We start from the raw sequence: 22,955 nt of genomic DNA on the forward strand, positions 1-22,955 counted from the left end.
TAGATGAGAAGAGCAACGAAGTGGATCTGTCCACCAGTGAAGACTGGGACATCAAGACTATTACAAGCTCACTGAAGCTTTATCTGAGGTAAAGATCAATGTGACGACATTCAGTCAAAGACACACACTGTTGGTTTTGTTAGAAATGAAATAAGTTGAATATTTTATTTTATATATTATTTTTTTATTTCTGTTGTGGTCACTTTAACTCCCGGGACCTGAGCACACTTGGAAATTTAAAGGGAAACGCCACTATTTTTAAACATCACAGTCCGTTTACAGGTCTACAGGAGTAATACTGCATATATGAAAGTTTTATATGAAATATTTTTTTGGCTCCAGAGGGAGCTGTGTGGAGTCTGATAAATTCCCCCAAGTGAGTAAAAATGGAAGAAATCTGAAGGTGTGGAGTTGGTAGTGAGCTTACCAGACCTTTCATAGCTCTGCTTGAGGTTAGCAGTACCAAGCCCCCTTCTAGAGGACCACCATTTATACAGTTCCTGGCCAAAAAAAGGTTGCCACCTTGTCCCTGATGACACAGGCATATTCCAAGACCACAATATCAGGATTCATGGGACTCAAATAGTGAAAGAGTGGTTCAGGAATCATGAGACATCTCTTTTCACACATGGATTGTCCACCGCAGAGTCCAGACCTGAACCCCATTGAGAATCTTTGGGATGTGCTGGAGAAGACTTTACACAGTGGTCAGACTCTCCCATCATCAATACAAGAACTTGCTAAAACATTAATGCAACAGTGGATGGAAATAAATCTTGTGACTTTGCAGAAGCTTCTTATCGAAACAAGGCCACAGGGAAAGCTGTAATCAAAGCTAAAGTCGGTCCAACAAAATATTAGAGAGTGTGACCTTTTTTTTTTTTTTTTTTTTTGGTGGCAGCCTTTTTTTTTGGCCAGGGCCCATATTGTAGACATGAGACATAAAACAATTGGTACTGTGGGGACCATGTTTTGACAAGAAGAAAGATGAATAGAATGAAACAGGACTTGGATGAAACAGGACTGGTTCTGCTGCATTGATTAAAAAAATCCTTTTCATCACCCATTGTGAGTCTAACAGTGATATAGAAATGCAGTGACATTACTATACAGGACAGTGTACCGGCCCAGTAAGTGACCGGTCACTCCAATTCATCTTGTAAAGCACCTCACGGCATTAATCATAATAGTTGCGTATCCAAGCAAATCCACTCCTGACCCCTGACGACCACAGTTGATAAATAGATTTTTTTTTTTTTTTAATATATCTTAAGATGAATGAGGTTGTCCCTGTTCACTTGAATTTAAAACATTTCATCCATTGTCAGTTGCGTCTTTTATTAAAAGGCTGCAGATTTAATTATGCAGAGTGCCTTTTTATAATTAACTCTTTGCATGCGAACATCGCTTATGATGTTCATGTTCCGCATTCACCAACTCCTTCCAGGTTGGCAGAGAGTTCAAAGATTATAAATGTAGTTTGGCTGTAGGAAGACAAGCGAGTTTCATTTAAATCCCAATTTGTTTTTGTAACAGAGCAGTTGCCAAACATTAAGTTGTCTTTGGTTATTAAAATGAAGAAAAAGTTTCCGAATTTGACGCTTTCTTTCCGAAGCACATTCATAAACATGCAAGGAGCTGATGAAGGTTTGGGCTCCGACATCAGCCAGTTTTGCCACGTACCGCTGAAAGTAGTGTTGAATAATTACCTGTTATGTTTTGATTTATCTGCTTTCACCATTAATTTATGTTTCATTCGTTTTCATTTTTCTTCAAGATCATATCGACATAAAAAAAAAATATGCAGATTACTAGTGTGTTGTCAGTAATTGGCTGCGGTTTAATTGACGGCGCTGAATGACAACATTACAGCGAGATACTTTTCTCATTTATTTAAAGTACAACCGTGACATTTTTATGGTGTTTGTTCATTTTATCGTTCGAGTGGCTGCTGCTGTTAACAACATGACAGTTACACTACACTGATTGGGATATGAATGACGAGAGTTTTCGGAGGGTATGATCTGGATTGTGATTGGCTCATTTTACGCCATTTCCTGGAAGGAGTTTGTTATAATAGTCTTTTGGTCTTTTCTCTGTTTCAAACACCAGAATGAAGTATTCTCAATACTTACATACACTTATAGCATGTCCACATTGTTATGCTGTATTAGACCAAACTTGAGTGTTACTCTCTGATTCGTCTTTTACTTGTCTGACCTGCTGGAATAAAGCAGGGTCAATCTCCTCAGTTTCCTCTGAGGCTAAGTACCTTTGGCCTGCAGCCAGCTGCAGTGTGGAAGTACCTTCAGATGAACTTGGTTATCTCAATGCGTGCACCATCTAATTCCATCCCCTGGCCTGGCCACATTAATCATTGCTGTGTGCAGACCCTATAAAACAGTGCGCCAGCTATTTCTGTCCCCTTGCTCACTTCGACTCTCCTTCTCCGTCCACCTCTCTCTCCCGTTCTCTCGCTATCTCTGCGAAGGAGCCTTCCTGAGCCGTTGATGACCTATGGACTTTACAAAGAGTTCATCAGCCCTGCGAGTAAGTTCCCCCACCTCTTACACCAACACTTCATCTGAGTGCAGGCCGTAAGCAAACAGCAGCGCATACAAACACACGCCGCCGTGTCAGTCTGAAATAGATAATCGAGCCATCGAGTCCAACACATTGTTCCTCTTCAGCGAGCTATTAAAAACGTGAAAACATCAGAACACATTTCAGTTCCATTTTTACCAACTTTTCTGACGTTAAAGCTAACCTTTTAAGGGAGAGTACATACTAGTGGTCAAGCTTTTCATGTAAAGCGTTGTGTGTTTAGTGGTGTTGAATGCTAATTAGCTCCTTACGCCTTCTTACTTACGTGCTACTCTCAGCGACCAAATTAACCATTTGTGGTTACTTAGCACTTAAGCAAAAAAAAGGCTACTTTTTGACAGTCCTCTCTTACGGGTCTTTGTTGCCAACATTACGGTGTGCACATGAATGTCCATTTTCACCCACGCCACGTTTTAACATGACACTAAACGCGTGGCTGAATAACCACTTGAAGATTCGGCATCGCAACTCGTCTGTGACCTTCAGCGGCGAAAAGACGGCGTGTTTTTGGCCGCGCATAGTATAATTTCTCTTTGAGATGTTTTTTAAAGCAAGCCAAACTTGAATCTTATTACAACAAGTGCTATAATTGGATCAGGTTGACATTTTTATCAGGCGCTCGCAATGCCCCCATAACAAGGGGGAAAAAGTGGATTAGCAATGAATATTTTTTTTGATGGATGACAGCATCCATAAGAGGCTTTTTCCATGTTTAAATCCTTGTCGTTCCCATAGTAATGATGTTTTGTGTGTCTGTGTGTGCGCTGGGGTGCGTGGGCGGTCAGATGCCCATGTGTGAGGAAATGTTTAAGAGATGATCTTGGGGGTTTTAACACAACCCTTTTATACGGTAGCGACAGTAACGTAAAGCTATCTCCTCCGCCAGCGTTGTGGAGCCGGCTGCCAAATTCTGGGAGGCTTCAGACCGTATATCACCATCACACCTCTCCTTCATTTATTTGAACTGGAATACGTCTTCCTCTAATGCTTAATCCCTTACACTGGAGGGAGATAATTTGATTGTCGGGCCCGTACAGGTCCACTACTAACTAATTTTTCCAGATAGGCTTGAGCTCTTATGTCTTTTGAAATAATAGAGAGTTTCTGTCTTATTTTCTGTTTATTTGCTTCAAAATCTGACATTGTGCTGCTCGAATCAACAGTGAACCATCGAAATTTGCTAATGTACAAATACTCTGTTTGAGCTGCGTTGGCTCTCTGCCACGCGAGGGGCACAGAGGCCTCCTTGTAGTTTAATCTGAGTGCACGGCTGTTTCTGCGCTTTTAACAGAGGGCGGTAGTCCCGAGTCTCGCATCCAAGCCGTCCACTGCCTGGTCCACAAACTACCGGAGAGGAATCGACAAGTCCTCGGGCTGCTCATGAAGCATCTGGCCAAGTGAGTGCTCATGGTTCTTTGGTCATAGTTCACCCAATCTCCACCCCCTCGCTCTCTCAGTTCTCTCTTTCCACTCTTCCTGTCTGTCTCCTTATTCTCACTCCACATGCTTTTTCTCTCTCTCTCCCTCACTCCCACTCTCTTCACTCCCCCTTCCCTGCTGTCACTCCATCTCTTCTCTGTCTACCCAGTGACTGCTTGGTAAGAAAATTGATGCTGCTAGCGTCTTAACATATATATATATAATTTTTTTTTTACCTTTTCTTAGGTCATCTTGGTGTATATTTAATGTTGTTGAGGGAGGATTGTGTAGCCTCCCGTACCTGTTCGTCACGCTGCTTTTCAGCTCATCGGTGAAGTGAAGTGAAATAGGCCACTCAAATGAAGCCCTCTCTTGAGATTTCTGTACACACCTCTTGATAGACTACTGTTGTGCATCACTCCATTTTAGAGATTAGATAGAAAAGAAAGATTTAAGGAATAATGTTAGCCAACATTACAAGGTTTTACCTCAGCAAGCTTTTTATAAACTAAATATGAGCAAATTGAAGATAAGTAAATAATCCCTCTTCCCCGAGGCAGTGAAAGTCTGGTGGATCTTATTTCATAGAAACCTGCTGCAGAATCAGGCTCTGGTAAAAAGGCAGCGCTATTGAAATTGAATTTGGATTATCCAGCGTGAAATTCTCCAGACTGGAGAGACTCGAATATTTTTCTGAAGTTGGCGTGTGTGCATGTCCTGCAGGGGAAGGAAGCAAAGCCAGAATTTCACACTCCTATCTGAAATGGTTTCAGAGATGTTATAAATGTGAGTTGTCACCAATGTTTTTGTCTTCAAAGGCATCCTTTGAAGCTATTTAAACTGTCTCTCTGGAGCCGCGCCGCATATCATCATATTTTGAGTGTGAAATCTCTTCACCTGTCCGTATAACTTTTTCTTCAAATAAAGGTTTTTCTCCACTTTTTTTTTTCTTCCTCTGGCCTGAGACAAAAGTTTATTTTACCGAAGAGGTTCTAGTTTTAAAAGTAAAACGTGGTCTTTGCTCAATTTGAATGCGATCTGGTGGCGCCGAGCAGCCCTGACCTTTGTGTTTCAGGGTGGTCAATATGATGGAAATAGCTCCCGTCAGACCAGCTCTTAGTGGTATTTGGAATGCGCGGTGAAAGCCTTATCGCTGGAATGTGTTGAACTTTGAAGAGCAAATGAGAGACTGGAAGAAATGTTATACGGAGACATACAAACCCAGGGAGATGGGTGAAAGTAATCTAACAAGAAGTGATATCTCATTCTAGCGTTTCATATTATATCTCGTCCTACACAAGTTCTGCTAAATGGCTGCGACTGAATAGTGCCTTTGTAGTGCTTTTATCTGTCTGTCTCTTGAACCACAGCCACTTGCTGCTCACATCAAATGACTATTACAGTTTTATAAAATAAAACATGGACTGTTAGGCGCAGTCAAATGCTCTTTATGTGACGACTTCCACCGTCATCCACTAACTGAATTAAGTGGGAGACGAAGAGTGTTTTTCCAGCAGGGACCAAAAAGTAGTTGACTTTTACTTATATCCTTATATTTGAATCTGTGAGAACAAGTTATCCGTTGTGGCTGCGGCGCAGATGCTTTGCTACGTTTTCCTCCTGCAGGTCTGTGGAGCCGAGCTGGGAAGCTGGGGTAAAATGTTTATGTTGTGAGTTGTTGTTTTCCGCAGTGTGGCGGCGCACAGCAAACAGAATCTGATGACTGTGGCCAACCTGGGTGTGGTGTTTGGCCCCACGCTAATGAGGCCACAGGAGGACACCGTCGCTGCCATCATGGATCTGAAGTTCCAGAACATCGTGGTGGAAATCCTCATCGAGCACCAGGAAAAGGTAACGCTCACAAACAGAGTGACGCCAAAGGTGATGCCAAAAACATACGTTTCAAGCTTAACGCTCGTGGTGGGAAGTGTATTAGCACCATCCATGATGTCAGTTTTTGTTTGGTCAGATCTAAACCGCACTGACAACATTAGGGCAACATTTTGTGCACGATTGTGTTTTCATTTGCCTTCAACTAGGAACTAGGCAGCCAAGGCACCAAAGGAAATCTGAGCTGACATGACATCAGTAAGCTGCACACAGCACCTTTTTGTTCATCAACCTGGATAGCGTGTAATTACTTGACATTGAAGGATAATCAATGTGCAAGCGAAGCAAAAATATGTTTATACGTCCCAGTCCGTTGGCACTGACGTTTAGAAGTTTTCTATTTTGCCTCCGAATTATTATTTTGCAGAGAAGTGCACATGCTACACTCCACCTGACACCGCAGTGTATTTGGCAGAGCAGGAGTCTCAATTAGGGTAGATGGGATCCTCTTTTTGTTAGCGCCGTTTATACTTGGGAGGTCCACGTAAACATCTTGCCTTATCTGCCTTAAAGTTTGCTTTTTTGAAGGAATGTTCTAGTAGACCGTGCACCACAGTAGATAAGGGTAGTTTGAGGTCTTTCGTATTTATTTATTTCCCCGCAAATTATGAGCAGAAATATTTTTCTCCGGATAATGTAACTTAATCTTCTGGGACAGCTTCACACAGTAATTAAGGCACAAAGGAGTTGGACAGCAGTTTCATTTAACAGAAATGCTCAGTGTGGCCTATAGGGGGAGCCCCAAGTGTTCACACAAGGATTAAATGTATATTCCATTCATTACAAGTAGTTTCATAAGCCGGAAGATTATGTTTGGAAGGTTCTTTGTGAGTTTGAATATATTTATTTTGGTTATGAGTTGTTTCATAACCTGCAGTTCATGTGATCGTGTAATCTCCCTGGAATGTCATTAATCGGTGTCAATCCTCAAAGGGGAATAATTCTCCGTATCAAGAAGAGAAAAAGGTCTGAGATTAGTTTTCTAATCTGTTTGGAGCAGCACCGCACTCCGCATAGATTCAGATGAAACCCCGAGCTTTCGGTTTTTGTTTTTTGTTTTTTTTTTCTTTTTCCTCTTCTTCACCCGGCTTCATTACATTGAATATGATGTGTGTCTGAATAATATTCTCACCCAAGTTCACAAATTTAAAATGTGCTGTGAAAAAATGCAGAAGCCGAATGAAAACCAACAGGGTATACAAATGTGCTAAAACAACACCAGCAGCCCGACGTACGCTGCTGGACTACCCAGAGGTATCTAACAGCGGCCAGGTGATAAAGGATGTAGTTTTAGAATGCAGCAAGAGCATTTTGGAAAGTACAGCATGTTAGAGCAGGGGAAAAGTTGAGCAGACAGACAGACAGACAGGCATTAACTTCCCTCACAGCTGAGTCCCACTCCAGACTGCTGATACCCCCAGATACCAACAGTAGACTCTGTTTTATATTCACCTCCATCTGCAGAGAGAGGCGAGAGGAGGGAGAGAGAGGCAGCAGAAACTCTCAGCCATATCAGATTTCTCACTTTTTCTATCTGCCTTTCTCCTACAAACTTTCTTTCTCATGCCCCCCCCCCCCACCCACCCCCGCCCCCCCTTGCGTCTGCCTCTCCCGTTCACACTCTATCTCACTTTCTCCGCCACTTTCTCTCCCTCTTTTTCTCTCTTCTCCCTTCCCTACCTCCCTCCTCTCCTCGTCTGTGATCCTTTCTGAGTCTCTGCTGAGACTTCCTCTCCTCTGCAGCCCTATTCTCTTTTAACTCCACATCTGAAGTTTATATGTAAACATGGCCCGGTGTAAACAGGCTGCGCCAGTTGGCCAGCTCTCCTCGACTCCAAACCCTTTTCATTTTACTTTCTACTCCTTCCGAGCGTGGGTCAATTTCTCCGAGGAGAAATGTCACCTTTACTTAGACCCAGATTTCTGGATGGGGGATGATTGTGTTATGTGCTGCTCTTTTTTTCTTTTGGCACAAACAAAATCTTTTCACATGCAGTTTTTAGGGTCCAATCGATGAGTCGCTGCACTTTCCCTAGGAGCACGCGCTGGGGCTGCAGGTACCTCCTCTATCCGTTTCTGCGTAAAGCCTGCGAGGCCAATTGAGAACGCGCCGCTGCTCCACCTTCTTGGAGAATACGCGCCGTGTGTGTGTTTTGTCTGTTGTTGCAGAGACGTAACTCCCGTGTGTGTGTGTGTGTTCAGATCTTTACAGATGCTCCTGAGTCGTGCCCTCTTTCATCCAATGCTCCAGTATTATCTGCTCCCACACGGCAGTCCAAGAAAATGGGTCGAAATCGGCCGTTAGCGGTCTACAATCCACAAGCCCTTGACATTCAAAATGGTAAGTGATGTTTAAATTTGCACCTGCATATGCAATATTTCCTGCTACAAAACAGGAAAGAAGCATTACGGATAAGATGCCACTGTCGGGAAGGAGCACACCAGCCCTCGATTTTAGTTTTTAGATGAAAATTGCTAAAAGCATCTCAAACACATATTTAATTTAGAGTACCCTGGAGGTATCAGAGGAAACGAATGAAAAATGACTAATTTCAAACAGCTGATTAATTCATGCTCTCAAACTAATAGTGAATGCAAACAGAACATAAATCTCTCATCCTGTAAAATATGTTAAACAAATGATTATATGACACATAGTTTCACAGGTAAACCCCCTGGGCCTCGTGCAGCAACATAATATTATTCTGTGTTAAAGGGGGTGAAAAACAAGTCAACTCGAATACACCACACATTCTCATTGAGGTGTCCTGAATGGTGAATCTCACTTCAATTAGAGTTATTAGGATACCTCTCTGAAATAGCATATACCATGGCACATGCCCAAAATGGACAGATGCCATCAATAGAGGTTGAGTTTAGTAGTAGAGAAATCATTCGTTCATTATTGCTTATCCTCTAGAGGTGGCAGGGGGTCTGGAGCCTATGCCAGCTGCCACTGGGCCAGAGGTGGGGTAAACTCTGGAGAGGCCGCCAGTCTGTCACATCACAGGGGTGTATCAATGTAGGACAGGGGTTTTCAACATTTTTCAGGCCAGGGACCGCCAAAGTAATGGGGAGGTTAAGTAGGGACCTCCTACATTCTATATGTGTTCTATGTTAAAGTAGTGCTATTTATAAATATACACTATTATTATCATTTTATCATTAGCATTCAATAATAAGTTATTCAAATAATGCACATGTTCAGATATATATATATATATACATATATATATATATATATACACACACATATATATATATACACATATATATACATATATATACATATATATTTATTATTATTTCAATCAAGGCCTCGTTTTAAAGTTAAAACTGTCAATCTGTCAATTATTTTCTATATCTGTCAATTTTATATATATATATAAAATTATTTCCATAACAGTTTTAACTTTAAAAATAGTTAAATACTAACATACTTAAATTTTTTTTTTTCTTAATTTAAAGTTGTGTCTCAAAATTGTGGGGGAAAAATTAGAAATAATATAAAAATGTCTAATCAACCAAAGATTTTGCGACTCCCCCTGCAGTACCTCTGTGGACCCCCAGGGGTTGCAGACCCCCTGTTGAAGACCTATGATGTAGGCAAATAACGAACAGCAATGTCAAATCAACTTGGTTTTAAATAAAGGAAATGAACTATGGGATTTTCCAGTAGTATGCATTTGTGCTATTTTCCGTAAGGTAAATGCAGTGTCAGCCAAGGGACACGCTGTTAATGAAAGTGAAAGGAAATGGTTTGAAATATGAAAATAGACATGAAGAGGTGGAAATCTCACAAGTAGATCATAAAACCATTAATCCATATCTCCTCTTTAGAAGTTAAATACACACGTTTAGTTTCGTTATTTTTTCACATACTCTGCGAAGTCAGTGCCATCCACTCCATTTTAATAAATTGTATTACATTTATAACAACACGGTTTCACGAAATAACTGGAATAATGTTTATGCCTTGTATTGCAATAAAGACCATGAGCCTCACAAACTACATTGTCCAAAATGACCAGAAAGTTGAATTAGCATCTCTCTAGCCGAGTTTATCAAAATTTAAACATCGTAACTGTCATAAAAGTAGGCATGTTGTGTTACACTGCATGAGTTTTAGCTAGGTGTTCTAAAATGAACCTACAACAGAGTGCCTTTAAATTCAATCCCTCCTAAGCCTTTAAATTCACTCATTCAATCCATTCCCTACTAACATCTAGTTAGTCCGTAGCCTCACAGTGTATGCAGATGACGCACTGAACTCAGTCGCCTTTCTCTCAATTCACGTTCTCATCTATGACTTCATGTGCCCGAGTTTACTTTAGAATTCACTTCATTTTCCTCTGAGGTTTGATCAGATGGGAGACGATGGAGGGTCCTGCTGTGGTGCATCAGAAGTTATGACCTGCTGACCCTTAAAAATCGAACTTCAGCCTTTTCTGATCTGCGCCGGCTTAAATCTCTTCCCGTCAACAGTACCAGAGGAATCTAAATCTGCTTACCAGATTGCCTCTCTTTTACTGTGGGGCATTTTAATATCGGGGACGAAAGGCGTAATCCTTTTTTAACCTTTGTGTATCTTATATGGCTTCTGCTTAATGAGGGTAAAAGCAAATTTAAGGACGCTAAAGGGAGAAGGGAGAAGAGTGTTTATCTAGTGTATGACTGTTCTTGTGAGTCTACATGTGACGCTGCGTGTCTGATGCTCCTGCAGACGTGACACCACATCGTGCATAGGGAACGACCTTTAGGAGCATTTGTGTCATAAGAACCTTATCTTTCAGGAGACGATTACACATCACTTGAACATTCGTTTCTGGTTTGATTGAATTTGAGGATTGAGCTGCAAATTTATTATGAGTGTTAAATTACAAAAAGACATGCAACAAAAAGACTTTCCACCAAAGTGAAATAATACTTTATAGAACTAAATAAAATGAGCACAAATATCGTTTAATGAGGTCTTTTGCATCACTTGGTTGTAAATTGCGTGTTGCGTTATTTTTATATACTTTCTGCGTCCATGGTCCACTCACACGTACTCATGTCACCTGCTCTGACCACTTTCTCAAGGCTTTGTGAGCGTGTAGACTGTGGTGGACTGATAACTTACTCCTTTAAAGACATCAGCATCCTTCTAGTTGGGTCAAGAAACCTTCAACCTGATCCATCAGTTTAACTTGTGGATGTGTCCGGCCTTTAAATGAATGGGTTTCAGTCAAAATTAAAGGAGTGTACATACATTGTCCAAGACATTTCCAACAATGTTTTCAATTTAATGTAATGATGAGTTTCATTCTGACTGCCTGTCAATGGCATCATGTCCCCTTTAATTGAATTCACTTTTATTTATTTATGTATATAGCGCCATTAACAATCAAAATAGTCTCCATGCATTTTACAGCAACCACAGCCTGAAACCCCAAAGTGAGCAACCTTGAGCACATTACAAGAACTTTTAAAGCTCTCATACTTGCAGTGTTACTGGTTTGACCACAGACAGTAACAACACCGGGCATGAGCACCTCATGAATAAGACTGGCATCAGTAATTTACGGTCATTTCATGAGAATTAAATCCCCTTAATATACATCTACCATCTACAATCGTGGTCAAAACAACGACGCCCATAATCCCAATCACAAACTTATCATACTTTGTGTTGTGTGTTCAATGCAGTCTGTTAAAAACTAATATAGAGATGATGCATTTTTTGTGTGCAAAAAATCAAATTTATAAATATTACATTTGGAAAAGAATTAGTCTGTAAGTTCTGTTTAGTTCAGTTTTAATGAAATACATGCTTATGGTTTAAATGCTTTGAAACATTTTTGTTGAAGAGAAAGGGAGAAAAAATGATCAAGTAAAATTCGCTTTTTTTCAGATTAACTGTTCCTTCTGCGCCTCCCCATATCCCAGAAGCGCGATCTTTACTTGACAGGAAAATTGAAATACAAGAGCTTGGATCTCCCAATTGTCTCTTAGGTTCCTGTCTGTGACTGCGGAAGTGTATTACTATGAACAATACAAGCTTGGTTGTAAGTCTCGTCTGTTTTGACAGCAGTTTGATTTATTAAGTCCCTCGCTGATGCAGCACCGCCCCGTGCATTGATAAATTATTCAGCTGCTGTATCAAGCAAGCTATAGCCGTTGAGCTGGAAAGGGCTGAATCTCTTACAATGAAATGAAATTAATAAGAAATAGGCAATTAATTGAAACTAACACTGGTGTCAACAGTGGGAGACGGTTCCAACCTAGCTACAGATGAGACATCAATGGGCAGCAACGAGTCCGTGTCGTCCCAGTCGTCGTCGGCCTCCGCCTCAGACATGCCTCCAGAGAAGACTGAACACACACCGCTTAGCGCCAGCCTCAGCTCAGGCAGCAACCCCAGGTGAGTACTTCATTAAGTCCCAGATCAATATGTGACCGTGCACCCACTAAATGAGCGCTATAAGCTTTGGACGGACACGTTGACCGTTTATGATACAACAATTCGCAATACTCCACACACTCGCATTGATTTAGTTTTCAGCTTTCTGTAAATAAGTAGCAAAGTATAACATCGACAGTTAAAGTTCCTCCTCTGCCTCATCAGATCAGTTTTACTGCTTTCACAGGTAAACACTCTGAACAATCAGTAGTATTTGATTAGAGCCAGCTGTAATTAACTGGTCTTTGATTTCAAACCGTTTTGTTTCACTTCTTTCATTCACTGTGCGCGATGTGGGTTGAAATGTTAAAATGTATCATTCATTTTCTTCTGAGTGTTAATGGCAACAACTGGAAATTTCACAGATTTGAGAAAGGTTTTTCAGGTCACAGTTCAAGTCACTGCCAGTTTTATCTGTGTAATAATATTATTTTAGTATCATATTATACTTCAAAATTGCAGTAGCTTAACTTGTGTTTTTATTTTAAGAACATTTGCCTTAGGACTTAATTGATCATGCAAACTTAGCTAAACTTAGGAGAAAAAAAATGTGCACTTTCTCTGCTTTATTTAGTATTTTTAATGCAGACCTTTTAACTTAACATACTCCAACAAGTACCTTTAATCTTCAAATCAGAAACACTTTCCTGCACATTTAACGGAGTAAAATAATAATTATTATTATTGTATTTGTTGTTAATTGAAGTGACTCAGACTTGTAAAGAGTGAGCATCACAGACTCAATTTTGTCAAACTGTAACACACTGACTTAGCAAAACATTACATTAATCCAGGTGATGCACAGTTTTAGCTTCAGCCCCATCGTTGATGCTGTCACTGTTTTGCATTAAATGCATTAGTGGTCGGATGCCCGGCCGTACCTCCGTCGCTTCTCCCATCTGTCCTCACTCTCGCTGCAAAGTCCTTGCTCCCTTTTTTTTTTTTTTGTTGTTGTTTCCAGCCCGTGAGTTGTCTTGAATGCTGATGTGAAAGATGAATTATTGGGTTATGCTGCAGATGTTAGACTCTCTGCTGTGTCATGTCTACAGATTCACCTTGAAATAGACTTTTTCCCTCATTCACTGTCCCTTTCTCCTTCTACATCAGCTCAAAAGAGCTGTAGTGGAAAAAAAAAAAAAAAAAAAAACACAACACAACTTGACAGAGGACAATGTGATTCGTCTCTGTTTGACCTCTGTGGGCGCGTGCCCGCCTGTGTGTGTGTGTAGGCATGTTTTTATTTATTTTTTTTCAAAGTTGCAGAGTTAGACAGACAAGGCTCAATACGTCTTATGTAACCAATTCCTTTTTTTTTTTTTTTTTTTTCTTTTTTTTTTTATTCCTGGGGGTATATTTTTCTTTTCTTTTTTTCTGCTTTCCCACATATGTGGCATCACGTTGGAGGACGGAAGGAGCAACCGGGAGGGGGTCGTAAATCTCAGCTCTTATTTGTTTGGGAGACAGGTGGCCGTGCGTTGGCCGTGTAAATCGTATTGACATTGGGGAGATATTCATCTTGTTTACCCTTATAGCCGAGGCCCCTGTCCCTTTATGAAGACTTGCGCCATATGTCACAGGGTGTCGCCCTGGCTTTGTTCGCTCATAAATCTTAGCATGTGAGATGGTGGAGACCTGTTAGCACAGCACCTCTCTGGCGTGGAAGCCAAAGATTCAGCCTCGTCCCTCGCCAGCGAGAGCGGTGGGGACGGCAATTGCTAGATTACAAGCAGCCACTCACAGAAATGTGTTGTCTGCTCTCTGGTGTGCCTAAAAGCGCACCTGGAGAACTGCATATTTTAGTCAGATTTCCTGCACCGAAAATCTGCCTGGTCATACACAAACGCATCCTGACTCACTATATCATGTAATAACTCTTTGTGGGCTGTGGCGTGATTTATTATCTCCGTCATTCTGGATGCCTCGCCTCATTTCTCCTCCTCTCCCTAAATTCAGTCGCCGCTTTTCCCAGCGGCTCCGTTGCCCCGACTTCTGCCCGATGAGGTTGCATTTTCTGGCCTTCTCTCCTTCCTCTCCCCCACTGCCCTCCCCGCGGCCTTCCGAGCTCCTCTCTGGCAGACAGCTGTGGATCATAAAAACGCGGATCAGGGCCTGTTTCCTGCCCACCCAAACTGGTGGTCGCTGACTGAGCGGGCTTGGCTGTAGGTTTTGATCCCACTTTCTCCCAGAAACAGGACTAAATCCCACCGCTGCCTTTCTTCTTTGAATAGGAAGACAGCTGATAGTCTCACTCATCCCTGTGTTAGCTCCAGCGCCAGGATCAACAAGACTTGGATGCTGCCGGCTGAGATTCCTGTAGTAATTAGAAGCAGCAGTCCACTTGTGCTGATGAATTTTTCCCTGCTACTGACCTGGCAGCGTGTAATCCAGTGTGATAGCGCTGACGTTTTAAATGAGGAACCAGAAGAAAAATGAAAGCCTATACATTCTTTCTTATAGAACTATATTTTTTTAATTGGTGTGCATCTATTACAAAATCCTCACGATGTAAAACATAATATTCTTAAAACTTTGATACGAATATTGCCAACTTCTGGAAGAGATTTTCATCCCGGCCGCACATACAGTACTTTTTCCGAGTCCCCATTTGCTATATTTATTTTCATCTTTAGAGAACAAGCTCGGCTGGGCCTGTGATGGGTAAAACAACGAGGAGCAATTCAAAGCTTGAGTCTATTTTTGTTGACGGGAAATGGCAAGCGATTTCCTTCGGTTTGGCTTAGCTGTAATTGTGAAAGCAATTTTGAGGTGAATGTATTTACCTCTGGTACATTTAACAAGTTTCTGCGGCATCCACGTGGAATTCACTGATTTTTTTTTTCCTGGTTGATCATCATTGAGATATGTTTATTTTTAAGATCTTCGCAGTTCTTCCAGCTGAAATAAGGTTGCGCGTAGCTTCTGTTTTCATTCACCGTCAAGTTCGGGGATTCGTACGTGTGCGCGCGTGTGTGTGTGTGTGAGTAAGTTCACCTGCAGGTTGGTTCGGTGCCGGTGCTCCTCTGCTCCCCCCGTCTCTTGGCTGTGACCCAGGCAGACAGTGGTTGGGCCCGGGCCTAGGTTAATGAGTGGATTTGCTGCACTGCAGCGCACTGTCCCCCCATGCTGATGTGAAGCAGCTGAGCACCACAGTGGCCCCACACTGCTGCAGAGCTATAAATCACCCACAGTCAGGCCGGGCCCGAATGGAACAGCCACCGCTGGGGATGGACAAGCGCGCTGAGAGAGAGGCAGGGGGAGAGACGGCGAGAGGAAGCAATGCAGAAAGGGGGGGGGCAAAAGTGTGAGCCACCTATGTCCACATAACATCCCCTACCCTGTTTCCCCCTAAGGCCATGTCTCTCTCCTCCACTAGTGCCAACATAGCCACTACTCACAACATCCTCTCAACCTCCAGCCCCTCCCCAGCTGCTCCCTCTAATTGCCTTTATTAACGTCTCTATGGGAGCGGCAGCTAGGAGCAATTTGCTCATTATGTGCTGTATTAGCACTGGCCCAGGGGCAGGCATGGAACACAGAGGGATGCCTGGCTAAGACTCCTGCTCTCCTCTTCTGCACTCTGTCTTTACCAGGACCCCTGCTTCCATCCTGCACGTCGGCCATAGACTTGTTGGCCCTGACAACAGTCGGCGCAAAGCACAGCTCCTGCCGTAGAAGACGGAGCTTGGTCAAAACGGTTGTTGTTTGCCCTCGCATGTGCAGAACTCATGCACTTGACCGTAGGCATTTGACGTGCTCCTTGTCAGAGAATATCTGGAAAATTAACAATTTCCATTTATCCGAACGACAATCTCTGATTTTTACATCGATGTGAAGAGCACCAGACGCAGCGACCGGCCCTCGATTGTGATCCACTGTGATGAGTGTCTGAATAAAAAAAAAAAGCGTATGATTCATATTATTGTCGAACTCGTCCGCTCAGTGACACCTTTTACCATTTTATCTTTCACTAATTCACATTTGTCTTTCAATTTTTCACCTGGGGGCACATGATTACAGTTAAATAGCAGTTAAAGTTTGAGCAAACAAAACCTCCCATTGAGGAATATCCTTCCCAAAGATAAATATTATGTTTAGTTCACTTTGCGTTTGTCATTCTCAATCTCCTCCTATGACATGAAATCATTCCTGATCAGTTCAGATGGAGAAGTCACTGGATGACAGACCCAACAGATTATAACACGGCTCAGTGTTAAGGTTAAATATCAGAGCAGATAAATACATCAGAGACACTTACTGCCTTTTTATACGTTGTGCATATTGTACTTGCATGTCAGCATGGGCAGAGAGTGGGTCCTCTTTTGTCAGATGGAGTGGAACGGATTTAACTTATGGGAGCCCGTTTTTATTTGGGAAGGAATAGGTTTTATTATGCACGTATGTTCGATTCTCGATCTTGATATTTCATCGTTGCTTGGAATCGTAATGGATCTCAACATCTAATCATGACGTGACCTTAAAAAACGCATCTTTAATGGGGACAACTGACTACGCCACGTTCAAGTTTCTGGTTTAGGCTCCCTCCCGGTCGAGACACCCTGTCGTCGTCGAATTACACTCTCAGCTGGTCTCCATAACAACAGGTTGACCAGTTTAGCGCACCTGTTGCTCTGCTTCTACCACTTACTGTAGCTGCTACCAATACTGAATAATTTAGCACCGTATCAACCACGGCATTGTTTTTTTTCTCACAGAAAGCCGGATGGAAGAAATGCTCCATGTGTGAACTGCGCACAACACCTAAACATTAATGCTTTTAGCGTAGCGGACTGATGGATTTCTTTTGTGGCAAATGTACAGTTGGTCAGTATATGACACTATAAAATAATCCGGTGACTGAGCTGGTGTGATTTTTGTTTTTCAGAACTCCTACAACAGGAGCCTCCGGTTCAGGGGAGAACCAGCCCAGTGCTGCCACCTCGGAAAGAGACAAGCCAGGGGAGAGGTAAGACAGGGGTCGTTGTTGCTTACCTCCCGTTTTCCTCAACAACCTTAATTTTACTTTCATTTCATCATTTATTAGTCACTTTCACCCTCACATATTGGTTAAACGCCGCACACCGACATTCCTCGCTCTCTGTTTTCACTCGCACGCTCCATTACTCGCTTGCTCGTCTTTCATGTTCACTCAAAAGAATCAGCAGCTCATCGTCTCGCAATCTCGCACATCAATAATTTCGCTCCCTTCACATATTCTCTGTGATTTGGTGACCTTTGGTGTATTAAACGCTACACACAAGTGTTGCCTGTAGCCGGAGCAGCAACCTTCTCCCTTGTGAAACCGCGAATGGCATCCGAGTGAAGTGGAGGGGACAGTCGCCACATTACACTCATCAGTTGCTCTGCTTGCCTCAGAATAAGGGATGAATTCAATCTGAATGCCTTCAGATGTCGCTGAGGAAACAGCGCGGCCGATCCATTAATGTCATTTTAATATAAATACAAGTCCTCGTTTTTCCCAATGCGGTTCCGCATGAGCGCGCTCTTCTCAAAATTCTGACTCCGAAGACTTGGCTGAGCATTATTGTATTGACAACTCTGCGACCACAAACTTTATTTAGGGCTTTTTTTTTCGGTTTGTATATTTTCTTTCTCATCCTTACATTGTTGCTGCTCTGCAGAAAGAATATGAAATATTTATCAGGGCATCGTGTGTTGAAGGCACAATTTCTACATAGTAATGTTGCTGGCATCCAAGATAACGGTTTGCAATGGTGGGCAAAACAACCTTTCTCTGGAAGCCGTGTTTATGTTTTTTTTTTTTTTTTCTTGCTAATGGAATAGCATAAATACGTCTTTCTGCGAACCTTTGCAGAGCGGTGAATGCGGTCTCTTTGACTTTTACATCAAACTGATTTAAAATTCAGCTTCTGAGCAAACAAATGTGAATCTAAAAGCCTGAGAGCTGCAGAGGGAGATTTCCATTCTGCCTGTATTTGTGTGCAAACCTACTTTAGAATTCCCTCGCCACTTTTTAATTATCTCACCATAGATGGTTGTCTGCTGTGCGGACCCGACGCGCGCCTTCCCTTTTTCGGCCGTTTAAAAACCCGCTACAAACGACGCCGCGTCTCATTGTGATTGTGCGCACACGCGCGGGGTGCGCGTAGGTGTGTTTTGATTCGCTCCCCAAGTCTAGACCAAAGATGTGGCAAGACAAGAGCGCGTAGCGGCGCGACTCCTCTCTCCCTGTGCCTTTTGCTTATTTTCCAGCCCGGGCCGTTTTCTGCTGTTTCAGGCTAGTGAGTGAATGAACAAGCAGGCCCTGGGCCCAGATTGAACTGTGCGGTAATCCTCCCCAAAGCTCCGCCAGCTCACTGATTGCCTTCATTTTTCAGTGTCACCGGCAGGAAAGCCAAGGCAGTGTACCCATGTGAGGCTGAGCACGACTCTGAGCTCTCCTTCCAGATCGGCGCAATATTCAACGCTGGTAAGTGTTATCGCCTACACCAGTCGCTCACTGAGAACCGGCCCTGGCATATTGGATTTGGAGGAAAACCGAACACCCAATCTGATCTTCAATTGAACGGAGAGATGAGACAAGGAGAGGGAGGACGGGGAGGGTTGGGCCAGGAGAGAGATTTGCTCTCCGGTGTCTCCGGGGAGAGGCTTGACTGAGCTTTAATCGCCCTCAGAGGAAATGAAGATTTTGTAGTTGTAGTGTTTTTGTCAAACCCTTCACTTATGAGACACGGGTGCTATTCGATTTCTCAACTCACGAACACGAACTTATATAAATAATAGTAAACACGACAATATTAAATCATAAATTATGTTCTTCCCTTTTTAAGATATTCAATTTGGAGCGTAACCTTTCTGTTTAGAGGCAGTTTTAGTCAAGTATTTACATTGATTTTGTCCACTTTCTGTCTGTCCTTCAACGTGCTAAAGAAGATGATGTTTTCATTATCTAGACATCTGCGCTCTGTGTCTTGAGCACCTTTGACATTTTGCATAGTTTGCCACGCTATAGAATTTTTTCTAAACGTATTTGTGATTTTTTTTTGCGTGAGCTGTGGGCATTACAAATGTGTGGAGGGTCGCGAGGGCTGAATACTTAACCAGGTCTTCTTATATGCGGTTTGTCTTAAAGAAGACTTCAGCATATGTTCCTTGAAACAAAGAACATCTCTGCACTGCTGAAATTTTCTTTAAGTTAGTCTCTTAAACCGGCTGCCTGAAAGGATTTTCGTTATTATAACACTATACCCATCAGAAGTTTTCATTTTTCATTACATTCCCAAATGTGCACACAAGTGATGTAGACACACATTTGACAACGGGGAACTGTCAGAAATAATTGGTTCTGTCTTGTTGTCTCAATATACAGTGAAACTGCAAACAAAAACAAGACTTGTGAGTAATGTTTTCCCATGTTCTTAGGCAGGCTCAGAGGAGCTGACGTACACGAATCCACGCACATAAAACCAGATTGTCCAGAACAGAACTTTGTGCAAGGTCTGAACGGTCCCGTAGCTTTGGAGATGTTCTGACCCAGCCGTCTTAAATCCTTCCTCTTACCCATTTTTTCTGCTTTCTAACAACCCTGAGAAACATAAAACATCCGCATGCTACCTAATATATCCCATTTTTTTTGAGGTGCCATGACAACCAGATAATCAAGTTGAAACGGTGACTGGTCGTAATGTTATGGCCGATTGAAAACATTTCAGATCTTAATTTTTCTCCTGCGGAAACTGTGCTCCAGGTGAAGTTTCTATAAAAATCCGACCTAAAAACAGACCTGTCTATACTGCATAATCACGGTACCCTCCTGCAAACCTCTGCCCTCTAACACGTGCGCCTACACAGAGCGGAGGATCTGTGTCCTCTGCCTGCCCCTCACCCCTCCCCTCTGGTGTTGTTGCCCCGGTGACGCTGTGTCCTCTCTTGCAGTGACCCAGTCGAGGGAGCCGGGCTGGCTGGAGGGGGAGCTGGACGGAAAGAGGGGCCTCATCCCTGAAAACTACGTGGAGATGCTGTAGAAACCCAAATATTTATGAACGCTTTTGTTCACCGGTGAAAAGTACGCAAAAGACGCATGTGCCTCAACACAATTCACAGTTCAGCCTTGTTTTATTCACAGCCCTGAAATCTCTCTGTCAAGTGACAATAGCCGTGCTATTATTGGTGGACTGTTCCCTGCACGTTTTCGGCTAACAAGTAGACTTTGCGATGCATGTCCAAGTGTGTTCTAATGTATTATGGCCATCGTTGTTGTCGCTGCACTGCGATGCACGTACAATGTTCTGCTGTATATGAAGACGCTATCGCCTCCAAGTATAAGTTCCTAGCAGCAGCAGCGGCAGCAGCAGAGAATGAGTGCGTCCCTGAGCTCGCTCTCTCCTCTGCCCAGTTATACATGGTATCCATGAGCTGAAAGTCAAAGGGAGATCTTCAGAAAATGTAAAACAGAATGTAAGCGTCACTAACGTCACTGTAGCGATACCCGCGTGCCTTGAACATCCAAACACCAGGTCTAAATGTATGAATGGGAGAAAAAACGAATTGGAGTGTTACTGGTTTCACTTATAAACTGTTGTATTCTTTTATTATTTTAAGAGTAAATGAGGCACATTGCTGCTGTGATTTTATTTTATTTAATTGACGCATTGATTGCATGACATTTGAACTTTAAATACTTTCTGTACTGTTTTGTTCCCTGTGCACTCCTTCACAGAAACACAGCGAAACGCCTCTTTGACCTACGACGAACACTGTTGTGTTGAACACTAGCATCAATGTCAACAGAGCTAAATTTGAGCAGGTAGTGATGACTGGGACGTGTTTATCCTGTCAAATGAGCAGTTTTGTTTGTTTTCTAAGCTTATTTTTTTAACGTTGCTCAGGTTCCTCTGAGCAGAGTAATGAGACACTCCCAAACGACGTTATTATCGGGAAGCGATTAGAAATCAATGTGTTATTATCAGAGACGCATCTAACTGCAGTACTTAAACATGTTTGTGTTTTACCTCCGTTTCGTGTTCACAGTCGAATTAATAAAAGTTACGGCCAAGTACGTTCTTACGTTTTTAGTCAGATTGGTTTTAGCATGTACGCACATGACATTACTTTTCAGTCCGCAGCTGTTCAGCGAAACACTTTCATTTGTCTGAGAGCTTTGGTTCAGAGATTGTTTGTGTTTTCAATCGAGGTTACAGTAATTTAAGACATTGATTTATGACGTTCATAAAGGGCCTTGACTTCTTTCTCGTTTTTTTTTTTTTTTTTACCTTTGGGTATCCTCTTGATCGATGTTAAACAAATAAAGTTTTTTTTGTTCGTTCACTGTATTATATATTCTTGCCATTAAATAAATGTGATATATGATGATTTTTAATTTTACGGACTAAAGTCTATTCAAGGCTCTTTCCTACTAATCCTACTAATATCTAGCCTGGAAGCTAGCCGGACTTCTCATGCACACAAAAGTTTTGCAGTGGAAGGTAGGCCTAGAGTCGCTTCAATGGGAACTAATTATGCCCCATCTGCCTGGCCAATCAAATCAAAGCAAATAAAACTCCCCCTGTTGACTGGCTGCGGTATAGGCCATAAGCTCCACCCCCTCTGTGTTAGTGGATATGACTTGGGCCAAACTAAAACACTAAAATACAAAAAAAAATAAAAATCCAAGGATGCTTTCTGTCATTTTTGGTACTTAATATATATATATATATATATATATATATAATTGCTGGGTTGTTTCTGTAACCACATTTCTGGATTGTTCATGCTGGGTCATATTTCTGGGTTATACGAGGTACTATAAACACATTGCTGGGTTGTTTTGCGTTGGGTCAATGGTGTTGAAAGGGGTTCATTTATAGCTGAAGACCTTGTTGGGTTAATATGGCCCAACTCCTGCTTCATTCGTTTTCCTCATTTATTGTTGAAATCCGGTTTTGTCTGAATCTGAGTGACTGAACAAAAGGAGAGTGAAGAGCACCTCAGACATCTTTCTGGATCTTTCTGGTGGGTTAAATTGAATATTTACTTACATGTTTAATAGTTTCAAACTTAATATAATTCGCAACATTCTTCAACAATTATTAACAAAATTAAGTTCCCAACTGGTCCACTCACTAAATGAAGCTAACATTCTCTAGCTAACTATAACAATAGCTCTTTGAATTTCACAATTTAATGATGACTGTAGGTTGCCATGCCAACTGCTCCGTGAAGTGGTCCCGTAGGACTGTGAGAAAAACTTACTTACTTATTTACTTATTTATTTTCTAGCATCAGCTTAGCCAATGCAAGGAAGTGGGGATGTGTTGTCCGCATTTATATACGGATTATGGTTTAAAGTGCCTCAATGAAATCTATGAGTTAACTCTTTATTTTTTATTTATTTATTTATTTATTTTAAATGGGACTAATTATATCTTTGGATGAAACATAATTAAGAAAATACATACCCACCTATGGCCACGCTGTGTTGACTGAGAGTCACTACCAGTCATTGAAAACTGAAGACTTGAATGAAACTCAACAAGTCCAGTTGCCTTTGTTTCATGTTTTCAGGATGCACTCTGGTGTGGATGGCTAAGAACACAAATCACAGAGATATGAGAGTTATTGT

The 22,955-nt window shown here is 42.0% G+C and overlaps 1 protein-coding gene across 1 annotated transcript in view; it reads left to right on the forward strand.

Moving 5' to 3' along the window:
• The window catches only part of arhgap10 (Rho GTPase activating protein 10), a 44,867-nt gene extending 23,154 nt beyond the window's left edge, over positions 1-21,713 (forward strand). Inside the window, exons 15-23 of the mRNA XM_047578501.1 lie at positions 4-88; positions 2,492-2,550; positions 3,896-4,001; positions 5,715-5,874; positions 8,116-8,254; positions 12,160-12,316; positions 17,238-17,318; positions 18,712-18,803; positions 20,270-21,713. Coding sequence (XP_047434457.1) covers positions 4-88; positions 2,492-2,550; positions 3,896-4,001; positions 5,715-5,874; positions 8,116-8,254; positions 12,160-12,316; positions 17,238-17,318; positions 18,712-18,803; positions 20,270-20,358 — 968 coding nt within the window. The 3' untranslated portion in view covers positions 20,359-21,713. The remainder of the gene's footprint in view (positions 1-3; positions 89-2,491; positions 2,551-3,895; positions 4,002-5,714; positions 5,875-8,115; positions 8,255-12,159; positions 12,317-17,237; positions 17,319-18,711; positions 18,804-20,269) is intronic.
• Positions 21,714-22,955: the final 1,242 nt, after the last annotated feature.

Source organism: Mugil cephalus, chromosome 2 (genome assembly GCF_022458985.1).
Source record: "Mugil cephalus isolate CIBA_MC_2020 chromosome 2, CIBA_Mcephalus_1.1, whole genome shotgun sequence".
Classification (NCBI taxonomy): domain Eukaryota; kingdom Metazoa; phylum Chordata; class Actinopteri; order Mugiliformes; family Mugilidae; genus Mugil; species Mugil cephalus.